Genomic DNA, 12,840 nt, shown 5'->3' with positions numbered 1-12,840 from the left:
TAAATTGATTCACAATGGTGGGGGGGCTCTTTCCATTTTCTCAAAACGGTTATTCAAACATGATTTTTCTGCATTTTTGCGCCGCAGTCTTTAATTTGTTCATTGCAAACTCATTTCTGTGTTAAATCGGGATTCATTTTCATGGCCAGGAAAGAAAGCTTAATCTTTCATTAGTCATTAATTCTGTTTTCAAGGTAAGTCATTATCGAGAATGCTCACTAGGCTTCATCACTTTTGATCGGCAACACTTTTCACTTTTAAAATATTGTACCCTTAAGGTTATGGTAAAAGAAATTTTTTCTACGTTATTCTTTTACTTTTCAGCTAGGAGCAATTTATAATAATTCATATTATTATTAACTTGTTGAGGAGTGAAGGGAAGAACGCCGATGACGATCAACTGCTTGAGTGCTTTTGGTAGCTTATTCCAACAGAATATCCATCAAAAACAACTATGGCATTACCCCGAAAATGCCTTTGGACATAATCTTCGTACTTTTGGCAGACTACCTGGCACCTTACATTGCATTTTCTGGTGTCGAAGTCTACGTCTTCACCCACGATAGGAAAGAGTGCATCATACAGCATGAATTTTTTGTCTTTATGCATTCCTTCTGCGACGTTGACGTGACGTTGGGAAAGGAGCGAGTTCAGCCTCTGATTGTTTGATTATGCACACTCGTTGGTGGCCTGTATGTATATCGGAGAGAAAATAGATGCCAATAAGTAAACTATTAGTTTTAAAGTACGGGATCTACTCGTACATTGTGTGTACAACCTAAATGCTTTTGGTGTGAGAGAAGGTTTCTTCAAACATCTTTCTTACATTAAAATGAGGCATGTTCACGTTAGTGGGAGGGGGGTCATAGGTGTTCCAAAAGGAATTATTAAGATAACAGAAGTAATAATGGTAATAGACCTAAACCCAAGTTTAAATTTATACGAGATATAAGCGAAATACTGAAAATGTTGGGGTTTTTGGCCCTCTCCTCCTCCAAAATAGCGGACGGTTCACAGTCCATGCTCTACTGGTGTAAGTAAAAAAAAACTTTATTTTAAAAAATACACTGTTACAAAAAAACGTTTGGATATCTTTGCTGGGCTCCAGGTAAGCGTTTTGCTCTTTTCTATTTATAGGTATGTTTTAATGTTCTGCCGTTAGCAAAGCTTTCTCAACAGCTAACATTATCGGCTGTTTTCGCTTTTTTGGAAGTTCGATGTTGTGAAGTTGATGCGGAAGACCTTGGTGTAAAAAAAAGGTTGAGTGTGACTGGTCTAGGCCCCTTCATTTATAACAGCAGAAATATCTATTCTCGGTCAATAAACCAGTCGATTTGGGAATGCAGTTATTTTTTACTATTTCTCGTACATCTACATGGCAAACATTGCTTTGCTTCCAAATCAATAAAGCGCATGTTAATTAATATATAATACCGATACTTATAAATATGGAAAACAGTTATTGTGACTAAACTCGTCGGATAAATTAAACAAAGGTATATCATTGTAACTGCTGAAAGTATTTGCCCAAAAAGAAAATTGCGTTGGCAACATCAATTATGACTTCTCAAAGTGTATTGTAATTAATGATTTTTCCCAAATGGAAAGACCAACTTGCAATTTTACGACCAATAAGCCATTACGCCATACATTCCTCCCATTATTTGCGCTAAAGTTTCAATATACTTAGGTATTTTTCATTTTATTAAAGTTCAACTTATAACTAAAAGATACTGCTTTGAATAAATAATTAACTCAACGTACACAAATATAATTCCATTCATAAAAATACAACCGTCTGCTAAGTTAGGTAAGGTCGGTCCTTCAAAAATAAACAACTTTTTGTTGTTATTTTTAAGTGCTTCGTAAAACATTAAAGTGGTCACTTTTCGGTCGCCGGTATACTTCAAAAGTCTGCTATTGTAGGTAGGTAGTGACCCACGGTGGAGAATAGATCGTTTTACACCGGGGTATCTAGTAACTATAACCTATATGTTTAAATTAATTATTTTACCTTTTTCTAAGATTATTGAAGAGGAAAGAAATCAAAATGAAATGGTTTCGATTATTCTGGTACGATTTTGCCATAGAAAAAAATCGAGGTAATCTTAAATTTTAAATAAAACCATTAATCTCTTTTCTGGTATACACTGTGATTGATTACAATGATGTTGCCCCAGTCGTATACGAATATTTTCTTTTTGTGTACCGTAACTTATGATTCATAAAGGATCATTACGTTCTGCATTGACTGGGAGAGTTAGTATATAAACCTGACAAGCAATCAATATTAAGTATACCAGTACCATACAATATAATCTTGGGAAACATTATTGCCTACAACTTTATGTTCGACCGCACATAATAGAACTGGATTTCGATCAATTTATATGGAGCTTGTTAAGGATATACGATAAAGATATCGATATTAATTGGTATTTGTACAAGTAACTCATAATCATATATGAAATCTACATTCATAGTGTAACCTCTTTCGTTTAAAGGTAACCAAGTCTAGAAAAGTGACTGACCATCAGGGTTCATCACTGGTTGTTGACTGCGGATAGTGTTTTATGGTTCTTTACGAACAAAATTAATAAGAATTTCATTATTGAGCAAAGCCAAGAAAAATTCTTAGCGTATTTTCCAAACATAATTTTGAAAAATGAAATCGGTTCTTATTTAAAATAAGGAGGAACGTACCCAAGATATTGTTTAGACTGCTACAAGGCTATAACCTTGAATTGTTTTGCAATTTCGTTAACGAATACGATAATTGCATTTACCTTATTCGAATATCTTAGTTTACCTTTTCTATTTAACGTAGATTTTCCGATAAATCAGTATTCAGAATGAACGATTCGTTTGCGAAAAAAGAAGGTGAACAATGGAAAAAAATAAAAACCTTTATCTCGCCGCAACCGGCAGTTTTTGTTTCTTTTTCAGTTCTACCTATAGGATGCTTGGTATTGTTTAACGGCGGCGTATACTAGTGTCTACAAAAATGTACTTGTCTGCATCGCCAATATCTAGCCACAGGGTCAAAAAGTGTATAACTTTCAAAGAATTCGAATAAATTAAATATAGCGTTAACAAACACTTTAAGAATTCCACGCTTTCGTCTTCATTAGTATATATTTGCAGAAACCGTAAGCATCTCCCATAAAAAAGTTACACGGCTCAAGAGCTGCCTTCATTAAAGAACCACTCTATGGGCCACGAATTTCGGTAATAATTGTATTTCGACAATCTTGAACTCTCGTTAAGCTGTAAATTAATGATCCTGAAATAGCGAGTTCTTTTAATCGGTGGGAGGTTCTTTCGAAATTTTTTAACAACAAATCTAGATAGGACAATAAATACGTCTTGTTTCTAATTACGGCACTTTTAGAATTATGACCTAAACTCCAATGGTTAAAGCTATATACACGCCATTTGTCATCAGTTTGCACATTCCATTCGTTGCCAGAAATTTAAATTTTATAAGGTCTTACGTTAGCTGTGCTTAAATAACCAATCAATCTCTTTACCTGATGCCCCTCAAGGAAATAGGTAAATACCTAAATGGATTAAATCATGAAAATGTTGCGGATAGTTATAGATTTCACTCGTAACAGTGGTACCACTTTTAAACCTTCTGGAACATGACCACAATAAATGGGCTTGCAGTAACCTTATAAACGATTCCTCGTAGTAGCCCAATCTTGGAACTGTATGAAATTATGGATTCTACAGTCCACATTCTATAAGAAAATTTTTTTCCGGGTCGATCTGAGACAATTTTTTTTTCGGGCCTCAAAAAAAGGCAGTGTATAACCAAAATTTCTCGGGAAAACACTTTTTCTTATTAATTTTGGTGCGTAGAATCCAAAACAATTCGTACTTTTTCAATCAGACTTCTCAATCAAAAGTTATTCGAGAAGGGAAGTGATAACAGATGGCGCTACCACAACACAAAATGGGCGGTGTAAACGGGGTTAAATTGTGTTTTGTATGTATCGTGCATACCTATTACCATTGAGTATTACTTACTGAGGCACACAACAATAATTCTTGCTCTTATTTTTTTTTAAAGAGGACGAATTTAACGTACATTCAGCCATAATGCTTATTATTTATCCCGTTTAGGTTAGTTACATATTTCTCCGCCACGTGTCGCGTCGATCTCTCCCCTTCTCGAATAGACTAGAAACCAATTTCGAAAGAAAATTCAAAGGGCTGTAACTTTTGAACTAGTAGCCCAATCTTGGAACTGTTTGAAATTATGGATTCTACAGGCCACATTCTATAAGAAAATTTTTTTTCCGGGTCGATCTGAGACAATTTTTTTTTCGGGGCTCAAAAAAAGGCAGTGTATAACCTTCCTTTTTTACCAAAAATCGACTGCACCAAAATTTCTCGGGAAACACTTTTTCTTATTAATTTTGGTGCGTAGAATCCAAAACAATTCGTACTTTTTCGATCAGACTTCTCAATCAAAAGTTATAGACTAGAAACCAATTCGAAAGAAAATTCAAAGGGCTGTAACTTTTGAACTAGTAGCCCAATCTTGGAACTGTTTGAAATTATGGATTCTACAGGCCACATTCTATAAAAAAATTTTTTTCCGGGTCGATCTGAGACAATTTTTTTTCGGGCCTCAAAAATAGGCAGTGTAAGTATAACCTTCCTTTTTTACCAAAAATCGACTACACCAAAATTTCTCGGGAAAACACTTTTCTTATTAATTTTGGTGCGTAGAATCCAAAACAATTCGTACTTTTTCGATCAGACTTCTCAATCAAAAGTTATAGACTAGAAACCAATTTCGAAAGAAAATTCAAAGGGCTGTAACTTTTGAACTAGTAGCCCAATCTTGGAATTGTTTGAAATTATGGATTCTACAGGCCACATTCTATAAGAAAAATTTTTTTCCGGGTCGATCTGAAACAATTTTTTTTCGGGCCTCAAAAAAAAGCAGTGTATAAACCTTCCTTTTTTACCAAAAATCGACTACACCAAAATTTCTCGGGAAACCACTTTTTCTTATTAATTTTGATGCGTATTTGAGTGACAAGTATTTGAATACTTTTTACTGTACCTATTCGAATACTTTTCAAAGTATTCGAATACTTTTTATAGTATTCGAATACATTCTAAAGTATTTGAATACTTATTTTTTTAAGTATTTGTATACTTTTCAATGTATCTGCATCTAGTATTCGCTTGTGCTGGACGTAAAAGTATTTTTTCTATTTCGGTGTCACAATGATGATTTTGTACAACTGTTTTCGGCCGAAAACAGTTGTACAAAGACAGTGATTATAGTCGTTTTTTTTTGGTAACTCATCTCTTAAGTTGGCAGTTACTAGTTAGTACAAGTAGGTACTTCGTTGGGTACTTCCATGTTTGAACTTCAAAATGTCAGTCTTACTACGCTGCCAACCTAAAACTTAACGGCATAAAAAGTGTTCCCAACATAAAACATGTTAGTTCTAATGTTCCCTATAGTTTCTGATAATGATTTTTTTAATTAAATTAAAGCACCGAAATAGAAAAAATAGTATGAAAAACGCGTGTTACAATGCTTTATTGTAATACTCCTATCTTGCGGACACTCGTGGCTACGCTTCGCGTCGCCACTCGTGCCACAAGATAGTCGTATTACAATAGGTCGCATTGTAACACTTGTCTTCCAATATACTATAGTATTCAAATACCTTTGATTTGTGTAAAGTATTTACTATTTAGTATTCAAATACTTTTTGAAAGTATTCTGCCCAGCTCTGGCATGAACTGAATAGGTTCAAGCGTTTGACAGAGACAGAGAGGTGTGACCCCAAGGGGTCATTGGATTTGACCCATTTACGATAGCCTTATTACCTGTTATAGATCATCTGTGCAAAGTTTACACCAAATCGGTCCAGGGTTAAAAACAACCCACTTAACTTGAATTCTATGTATAATTTTTCAACAAACAATTCTTATTTGCGGTACCAAAATTAATTATTGTGTTTATTGATTAATGGTCGTATACTTGCATATGTTACGATCTGAATAAGAGTAACATGCCTAATTCTTCCCTTGATAGCATCTGCAGAAATATACGAGATGGGTCATTAATAATAGGGGCCTATAAATAGTAAGAAAAAAATACCTGTTATAAGTTTGAGCGGGGAAAATAGCGAAATAATGTAAAGCATCATCTCAAGTCAGTAATAAATTATTTCTAAAATTAATGTCTCGTCTACAAATCATAAATACAAGCACGTACAATAACTATTATCACTTCCTCCGGTTTTCCGTTCAAATCGGAAGTATTTGTCAACCATTCAATATAGCGTTGGAATCTTATTTTACAATAGATTTGTATCTATAGAATACAAAGCTTTTAGCTTGCTGTAGTTTTACGCAAAGATACATCCAAATGTTAATAGTACAAAATTATCTCGTTAACATCATAAACAATCACTGTCAAATATCTATGTTAGCAGCCCGTGTGTAGAGCATTCATAATTATTTTGTAAGATTATATTTACTAAGGAAAGCAGTACCTAATTAAATAGAAGCTAATTATTGGTCAGACCGCAACATTGTCGTCTGATGTCGGGGAAAAAAGTATAGTGTCGGAACGCATGATCATACAAGTGAAGTGAATTGCATTATTTCCAATAACTTAATCATTTTCACATAGTATCGTTGCAAAATGTAAAAAATAATAATTATAGTTTTATCCATAAAAGGCTTCAGATATAGTACATAGAAACGAATTCAGAACTGATGTAAACTTAGCTATAAACGTCTTGCAATACCCAAACTCGCACAAGTTGAAGTTGATCTTTACTTCAAATTTTAATCTCATCTGCCTTACTGGGACATGGTGCAATAATGATTGGATGAATACCTTGAATTTGTCAAACTAAAATATTATGTTAGCATAATGCAGAACATCGCGCAAATGTGGTTAGACTGCAAAATGTATCTGTTACCGACGTTACCGTCTACCAAGTGGTGATTTTAACATTTTTTGTTAGATAAAATTCAGGGGCTATCAAGTGAAGATGTCCAATCAGAGAGTGGTAATTGTTGGAGATTTTAATATATCCCATTTTTTGGATCAACTTGGCAATGACCCAAAAGTAACAACAATAGATTGCTTTGATGTCGAAATCATGCCACCAAAAATCAAGTCGCCAATACTATAGTGTAATTTTCCTCTATACTAATAGTCAACAAAGAAACTATAACTTTAAAAATGTCAGGTACTTTAACTTATATATAGCTTTATCTAGTATAGATCGGTACCCACTTTACTCTCATCAAAATGTCAATGTTAGAACTATACAGAATGATTTATGCAGTATTAGGGTACGGCCACAACGGAGCGCCGACCATCGCTCCGACGATAGCATCGCACCATAGAACGTGAACGATGGTCGACGGTCGAAAAAATACTAAACTCCATTCCATGGTACCAGGGCCTGACTCAGACCTATGAGCGGAGCGGGGATGGAGGCGCCAATATGCACTGAATGCTTTTTTGTGATTGATGCTATGGCGCTATGCTATGGTCGGAGCGATGGTCGGCGGTCCCTTATGTTCGCTCACTTAGATATACATGTTCCAAGATACAAATCTTCACTCATATGGGACACAACAGAAATAATACAGAATATAAGGTAAGTTGCTATCCCCAGACCTAGGCCTTCGCAGAAACTTCGTATGGCATCATCGGTTCCGACACCCTTCGCCGATTTAATTTGCTGGTGGACCGTGCACGTATAAAAGGAAGCAGACTGGTAGACGGAGAAACGCGAGTTAGTGCAAGCGCATCCGCACCCGCGAGTTCTCTGTGTACAGTGCAATCGGCCCAAAGTTCTAACCTCTTCGCAGACCCATCTAAAAAGTACAAAGATGTGCCTTCGGACATCGAGAAGACCTCCATTACAACTCCTTTCGGACTATTCGAGTTCCCGGTGATGACGTTTGGTCTCAAGAATTCGGCGCAAACTTTTCAATGTTTAATGAACCAAGTTCTCTTACACGTTCGCGTACCTCTACGATGTCTTAATAGCATCACCAAGCGAAACCACACATAAGGGCATCTCAAAACAGTGTTGCAACTATTTCAACAACATTGAATCACCATCAGCGTCGCCAAATGCAGAGTTTGGAGTGTCATCGCTCACATTCCCTGGAATGGACGTCTCTCGCGAAGATGTTACCAACTACCGTACGACCTTCATAGAGTACGAGGCATGTTCAACTATTATAGAAGATTTATCAAAAACGCAGCCACATCCCAACACGCACTCACAAACTTTACTCGAAGGCCCAAGCACACATAATGACAAACCACAAATCGAGTGGACAAGCCAACTCAATCAAGCACTCGAACGCTGCAAAAACGGGTTAGTAAATGCTTGGTCACTTGCTCACTTCAGACACGACGATTGACGATTCACTGCTAGTTTTGTCAATCGACGTATCTGACGTAGCATACTATTTTTGCAGAAATTAGTAATTAAAAAAAAATTATCAAAGTCCTCGTGTGAGATCGAGATCGATGCAACTTCAGCGCATTTTTGTGTGGCAGATCAGTGTTTTAATAGCCAGTGTTGACTCCACCATCAATAAGAAGGCTACCATATTCACGTTGTCGGTACCCGTTTCCCACTTTCCGCGTGCACCCGCAATTGCGTTTAAAGTTTTGACTCCACCATCAGTAAAATCTTGTTGGGGGCTACCACATTCCATTTTACGGTACCGACTTCCGACGTTCCGTTCACCCGCAATTCGCGTTTGAAGTTTCCACCATTAGATCAGTTAGATCTTGTCGGAGGCTACCACATTTCCTTTTTCGGTGCATACTTATATTACACCCACATTTTGGTGGATTTCGCTAAAAACCTTCCACAAAATAGTACTTAATTTTTGGGGCACTTCTCATTGCTCGAGCTTCTATTGGCGACAGGAGAACGAGAAAGAGAGACAGCGATTCGAGATTTACGAAACGTTAAGCCGCGTGACAAAATTCGCAACGGAAGGTAAAAGGGGCGCGAAGTTGAGTACCTCTCGAAGACGCGCAAAGGTCGTTAATTTCGCTCCTAGGACAAAAAAACAAAATTCCGCCAGGCAAGAGTTGTGCGCATCTTTCTGATGACAACAATTTGAAAAGAATCGGACCAAAACTGTAGTAGAAGATAGGAAAAAACTGAAAACCCTTCACGTTAGTAAACTACGCTCGAGGATGACGCCCAGATGTCACCAACCCCACATCTTGTAGCCCTGTCCCTAAGGTTGACAAATTACACGGCCTTGTAGATACACGTACACCCGTTGCCTTTCTACAAGTTCTTCTACGCGCCCACATTTGCTGCCAGCCAGCCAGCCAGCCAAAGTGAGATTAAAAGCTACTTTTCACAAATAAATTTGCAAAAATGCGCTAAAAAACGTAATGCTGTTATCTAATTTTACTATGTTTTGTTACATTTAGGCAGTGCGTAGATTTATTCGTACGCTACAAATATAACGGGTAACTAACGTTCCCTGTGGCCAATTTTGCATATTAAAAATTTGTTTACGCACGGAACTAAAATGCGTTCTATAATATCAGCGTACGTACCGTACAGTAGTGTCACAGATTGTCATGTATTTAACCCAATGAATAAAGAATACCATTCATTGATTTAACCTGATATGTAGGCAACCCGTCATACTCGATGTTCAGAAAAACGGCCGTTTTTTAATATATAGAACATAACAACCGCTGTCCGGAGTACCAGGAAAACATAACCCGCAAGAAGATTATACGGTCTACTGGCGATTTTTGTTATATCGGTTATGTCGGTTTCTGCATTTGTGGTAAATTTAACCTCAAATACCATTTCCATTTGACAGTTTTGACAGTTTCTCGTTTGCTATCGCAGGTAGTTTATTTAAAAAATAATGAGTGTGGGACACGTATTAAATTTTCCATTTTAAAAGTTAGGAGATTTACAATTAAATGCCGCCATTCCACCATGTAATGCGCACGAAGGTTAGTTTTTCATTTCATCTTCATATCATACTATTTACAGCATTTATTTAAATAATAAATATAACAGTAATGGAAACCCGATTTCGTGGCAAACATTTAATAGAGGAAAAAGCGAGAAAAGACACCAAAATGACTCCTAAATCGAACAAGGACTCCTTTAACGAAATTTCTGTAAGCGAAGTGAGTGACAGTGACACCTTAAATAACGTTAAGTACTAATTTCAGGAAGAAATTGAACTGGCAACAAGCGACTCGTGCCTATTACTATCAGCAGAAGAAGAAGATAAGGAGGCTACTGGATTAAATGAGGAGTCTCTATGGGCCACATCTTTACAAACGTTTATACCATTTTTATTGGCCGGTTTTGGAATGGTAACTGCTAGTCTACTGTTGGATACAGTGCAACACTGGCAAGTCTACAGGCACGTTTCAGAAGTCTACATCTTAGTTCCTGCCCTTTTGGGTTTGAAGGGCAATTTAGAGATGACGTTAGCTTCTCGGCTGTCGACCCACGCAAATTTAGGGAATATGGATACAGCACACCAACAGTGGAGCTTGATCGTTGGCAACCTCGCTCTCATACAGTGTCAAGCTCTTGTCGTTGGGTTCCTAGCGTCCTTCGCCGCAGTTGTCTTAGGATGGGTACCACGTGGAGAATTTAATACGGAACATGCGCTCTTACTTTGTGCTAGTAGTGTAGTGACCGCTTCCGGAGCAAGTTTCATACTAGGATTAGTGATGGTCGGCGTCATATTATTTTCTCGAAGGTTTAATATTAATCCAGATAATGTCGCAACGCCAATTGCGGCTAGCCTAGGTGACTTAACAACTTTAGCTTGTCTCTCGTGGCTCGCATCCTTGTTTTATAACAGTATGAACAATTTGCCTTTGTTGTCTATTATTGCCATAGTTTTGGCTGTCATCTTGATACCTGTGTGGGCTTGGCTCGCAAGCAGAAATGTATACAGTAGGCAGGTGCTAGATACGGGCTGGACTCCGGTTATTGCGGCAATGTTAATTAGTAGCCTTGGCGGATTAATATTAGATTTCACGGTTTCACAGTACAAGGGAGTTGCCGTATTTCAGTTAATAATAAACGGGGTTGGGGGAAACTTAGTCGCGGTACAAGCAAGCCGCATATCAACAGAACTGCACAGTAAAGCCACGTTAGGGCATTTACCAAAAGGTATGAAGGTTTGCTTGAACCCGTGTGCCACTTTCTGTGATAAAAATAAATCCAAGCACTCGAGTACGGCACGAATGTTACTGTTAATGGTGATACCCGGACATTTAATATTCTCATACACTATTAGTTACTTACAAGCGGGCCATACTTCGTTAACACCCATTTTTATGCTGGTGTATTTGACAGCAGCGATGTTACAAGTTTTTTGTTTACTTTACATAGCTCAAGTTATGATTGCGTGGATGTGGCGTGCTGGAATTGATCCAGACAATTCTGCTATCCCATACTTGACCGCGATCGGAGACTTGTTAGGTACATTTCTTTTGGGCGTCGCCTTTCAATTATTATTTCTCATCGGAGACCGTGATAGTGACGTTGGTGATTAATTTAGTTTTTGTTATGCTGAGAGAGGCTACTACAGGGTAAACATTTTTACATTTCGACACTACAAATTTTGTTCAATGTTTCATGGTAGCTTGAGGGAATAGGTGCCTATTAAACAAGTGGCCATTTCATTTTTTCAAAATTCTCATTCATTTTATAAATATACTGGGACCAAATTTTCTATTATGATTTTTTTTGAATCAATATTTTTTCCAAACGCATATTTTTTGCCCCATACAGAGTATAATTTTAATTTTGACACAGAAATTGGAAACACCCTATGAAAATATGGTCAGCATACAATCATGAGCCAGTACCACTTTGTAGCTTTAATTTTCTCATAATTCATTGCACAATGATTATCCATATTTTCGCTTGTCCTCCACTTACAGACTGTGACTTCCCAAATCCCTTTCATTAATTTAGTTATTGACCTCATTAGTTTAATTTAGTGTAATTGAAAATCTAGTCGTTAATTTACAGTACACAAGTGTACACTAATCGCTTTCGCCTTAGTGTCCTTTTGTTCTTGCCTAATTAGTATGTAGATCCTTAGCAATTATTGCTGTCAATACTGTGGTTCTTTCAATTTTTTGACATTGTATTTAACTGTAATTTATATAGTTTACAGTTTTAATTTAAGAGTATGGTACTTTTATTATTTAAGTATAGGAGATTACATTTTGTAGCAACATTTTTAAAGTACCTAAGTGTTAATGACTTGTGTGATATGTATATAAATATCCTATATGTAAGAACATGCCATTCATTCAAAAATGGTGCTATTTTCTATATAATAAATAAAACTTATGTTGACAATTAACATATTAGTTTACTTCATGTCCCAATGATATTCAATAGCTCTGGAGCATCAGAAAATGTTTTGTCGTACCCAAGTAACACAAAACACAAGTGTTATACCCATAGTTTTGTGCTATTTATTACTGACGAAAAAAAATATGCTACTCGATCGACATCAAGTTAAAAAGATAATTGGAAACGATGTACGAAAAACGCATTTCCACTTGCATTCCTTTCCCATTTGTAAGATGCAACTTCTGTTAAAATCCGGGCACAAATAGGAAAGTTAGAATCCTACCGTACAATTTTAGAATTGGTTTACAAATACTGAATGTGTGTCTGGGCTCTAGGCACAGATTTACGTATATCTGTGGTCTGGGCATGCGCAATAGTTTTTAAGTGTTTTTAATCGGATAGAATTGCGCATACAAATTTATTTAATCTGGCACAT

The 12,840-nt window shown here is 36.6% G+C and overlaps 1 protein-coding gene across 2 annotated transcripts; it reads left to right on the top strand.

The window, feature by feature from the left end:
* The first annotated feature begins 9,855 nt into the window (after positions 1-9,855).
* On the top strand, positions 9,856-12,270 carry LOC116165831 (solute carrier family 41 member 1-like). Of its 2 annotated transcripts, none has more exons than XM_031480518.1 (3): positions 9,856-10,003; positions 10,059-10,189; positions 10,244-12,270. In XM_031480518.1, exons 2-3 carry the CDS (start codon positions 10,088-10,090, stop codon positions 11,588-11,590), a joined length of 1,449 nt encoding a protein of 482 aa, XP_031336378.1. In that variant the 5' UTR covers positions 9,856-10,003; positions 10,059-10,087; the 3' UTR covers positions 11,591-12,270. The 2 variants fall into 2 exon arrangements, with proteins under 2 accessions (XP_031336378.1, XP_031336377.1); XM_031480517.1 differs by having other exon boundaries at positions 9,860-10,018; positions 10,086-10,189.
* Positions 12,271-12,840: the final 570 nt, after the last annotated feature.

Source organism: Photinus pyralis, unplaced genomic scaffold, assembly GCF_008802855.1.
Source record: "Photinus pyralis isolate 1611_PpyrPB1 unplaced genomic scaffold, Ppyr1.3 Ppyr1.4_LG3a, whole genome shotgun sequence".
Classification (NCBI taxonomy): Eukaryota; Metazoa; Arthropoda; class Insecta; order Coleoptera; family Lampyridae; genus Photinus; species Photinus pyralis.
This window is presented reverse-complemented; position numbering and strand designations above follow the sequence as displayed.

Coding starts and splice junctions, on each gene's coding strand:
- LOC116165831 (XM_031480518.1), top strand. CDS start 10,088: ATGGAAACCCGATTTCGTGGCAAACATTTAATAGAGGAAAAAGCGAGA. Junction 10,190..10,243: donor ACTCCTTTAACGAAATTTCT/GTAAGCGAAGTG, acceptor TACTAATTTCAG/GAAGAAATTGAACTGGCAAC.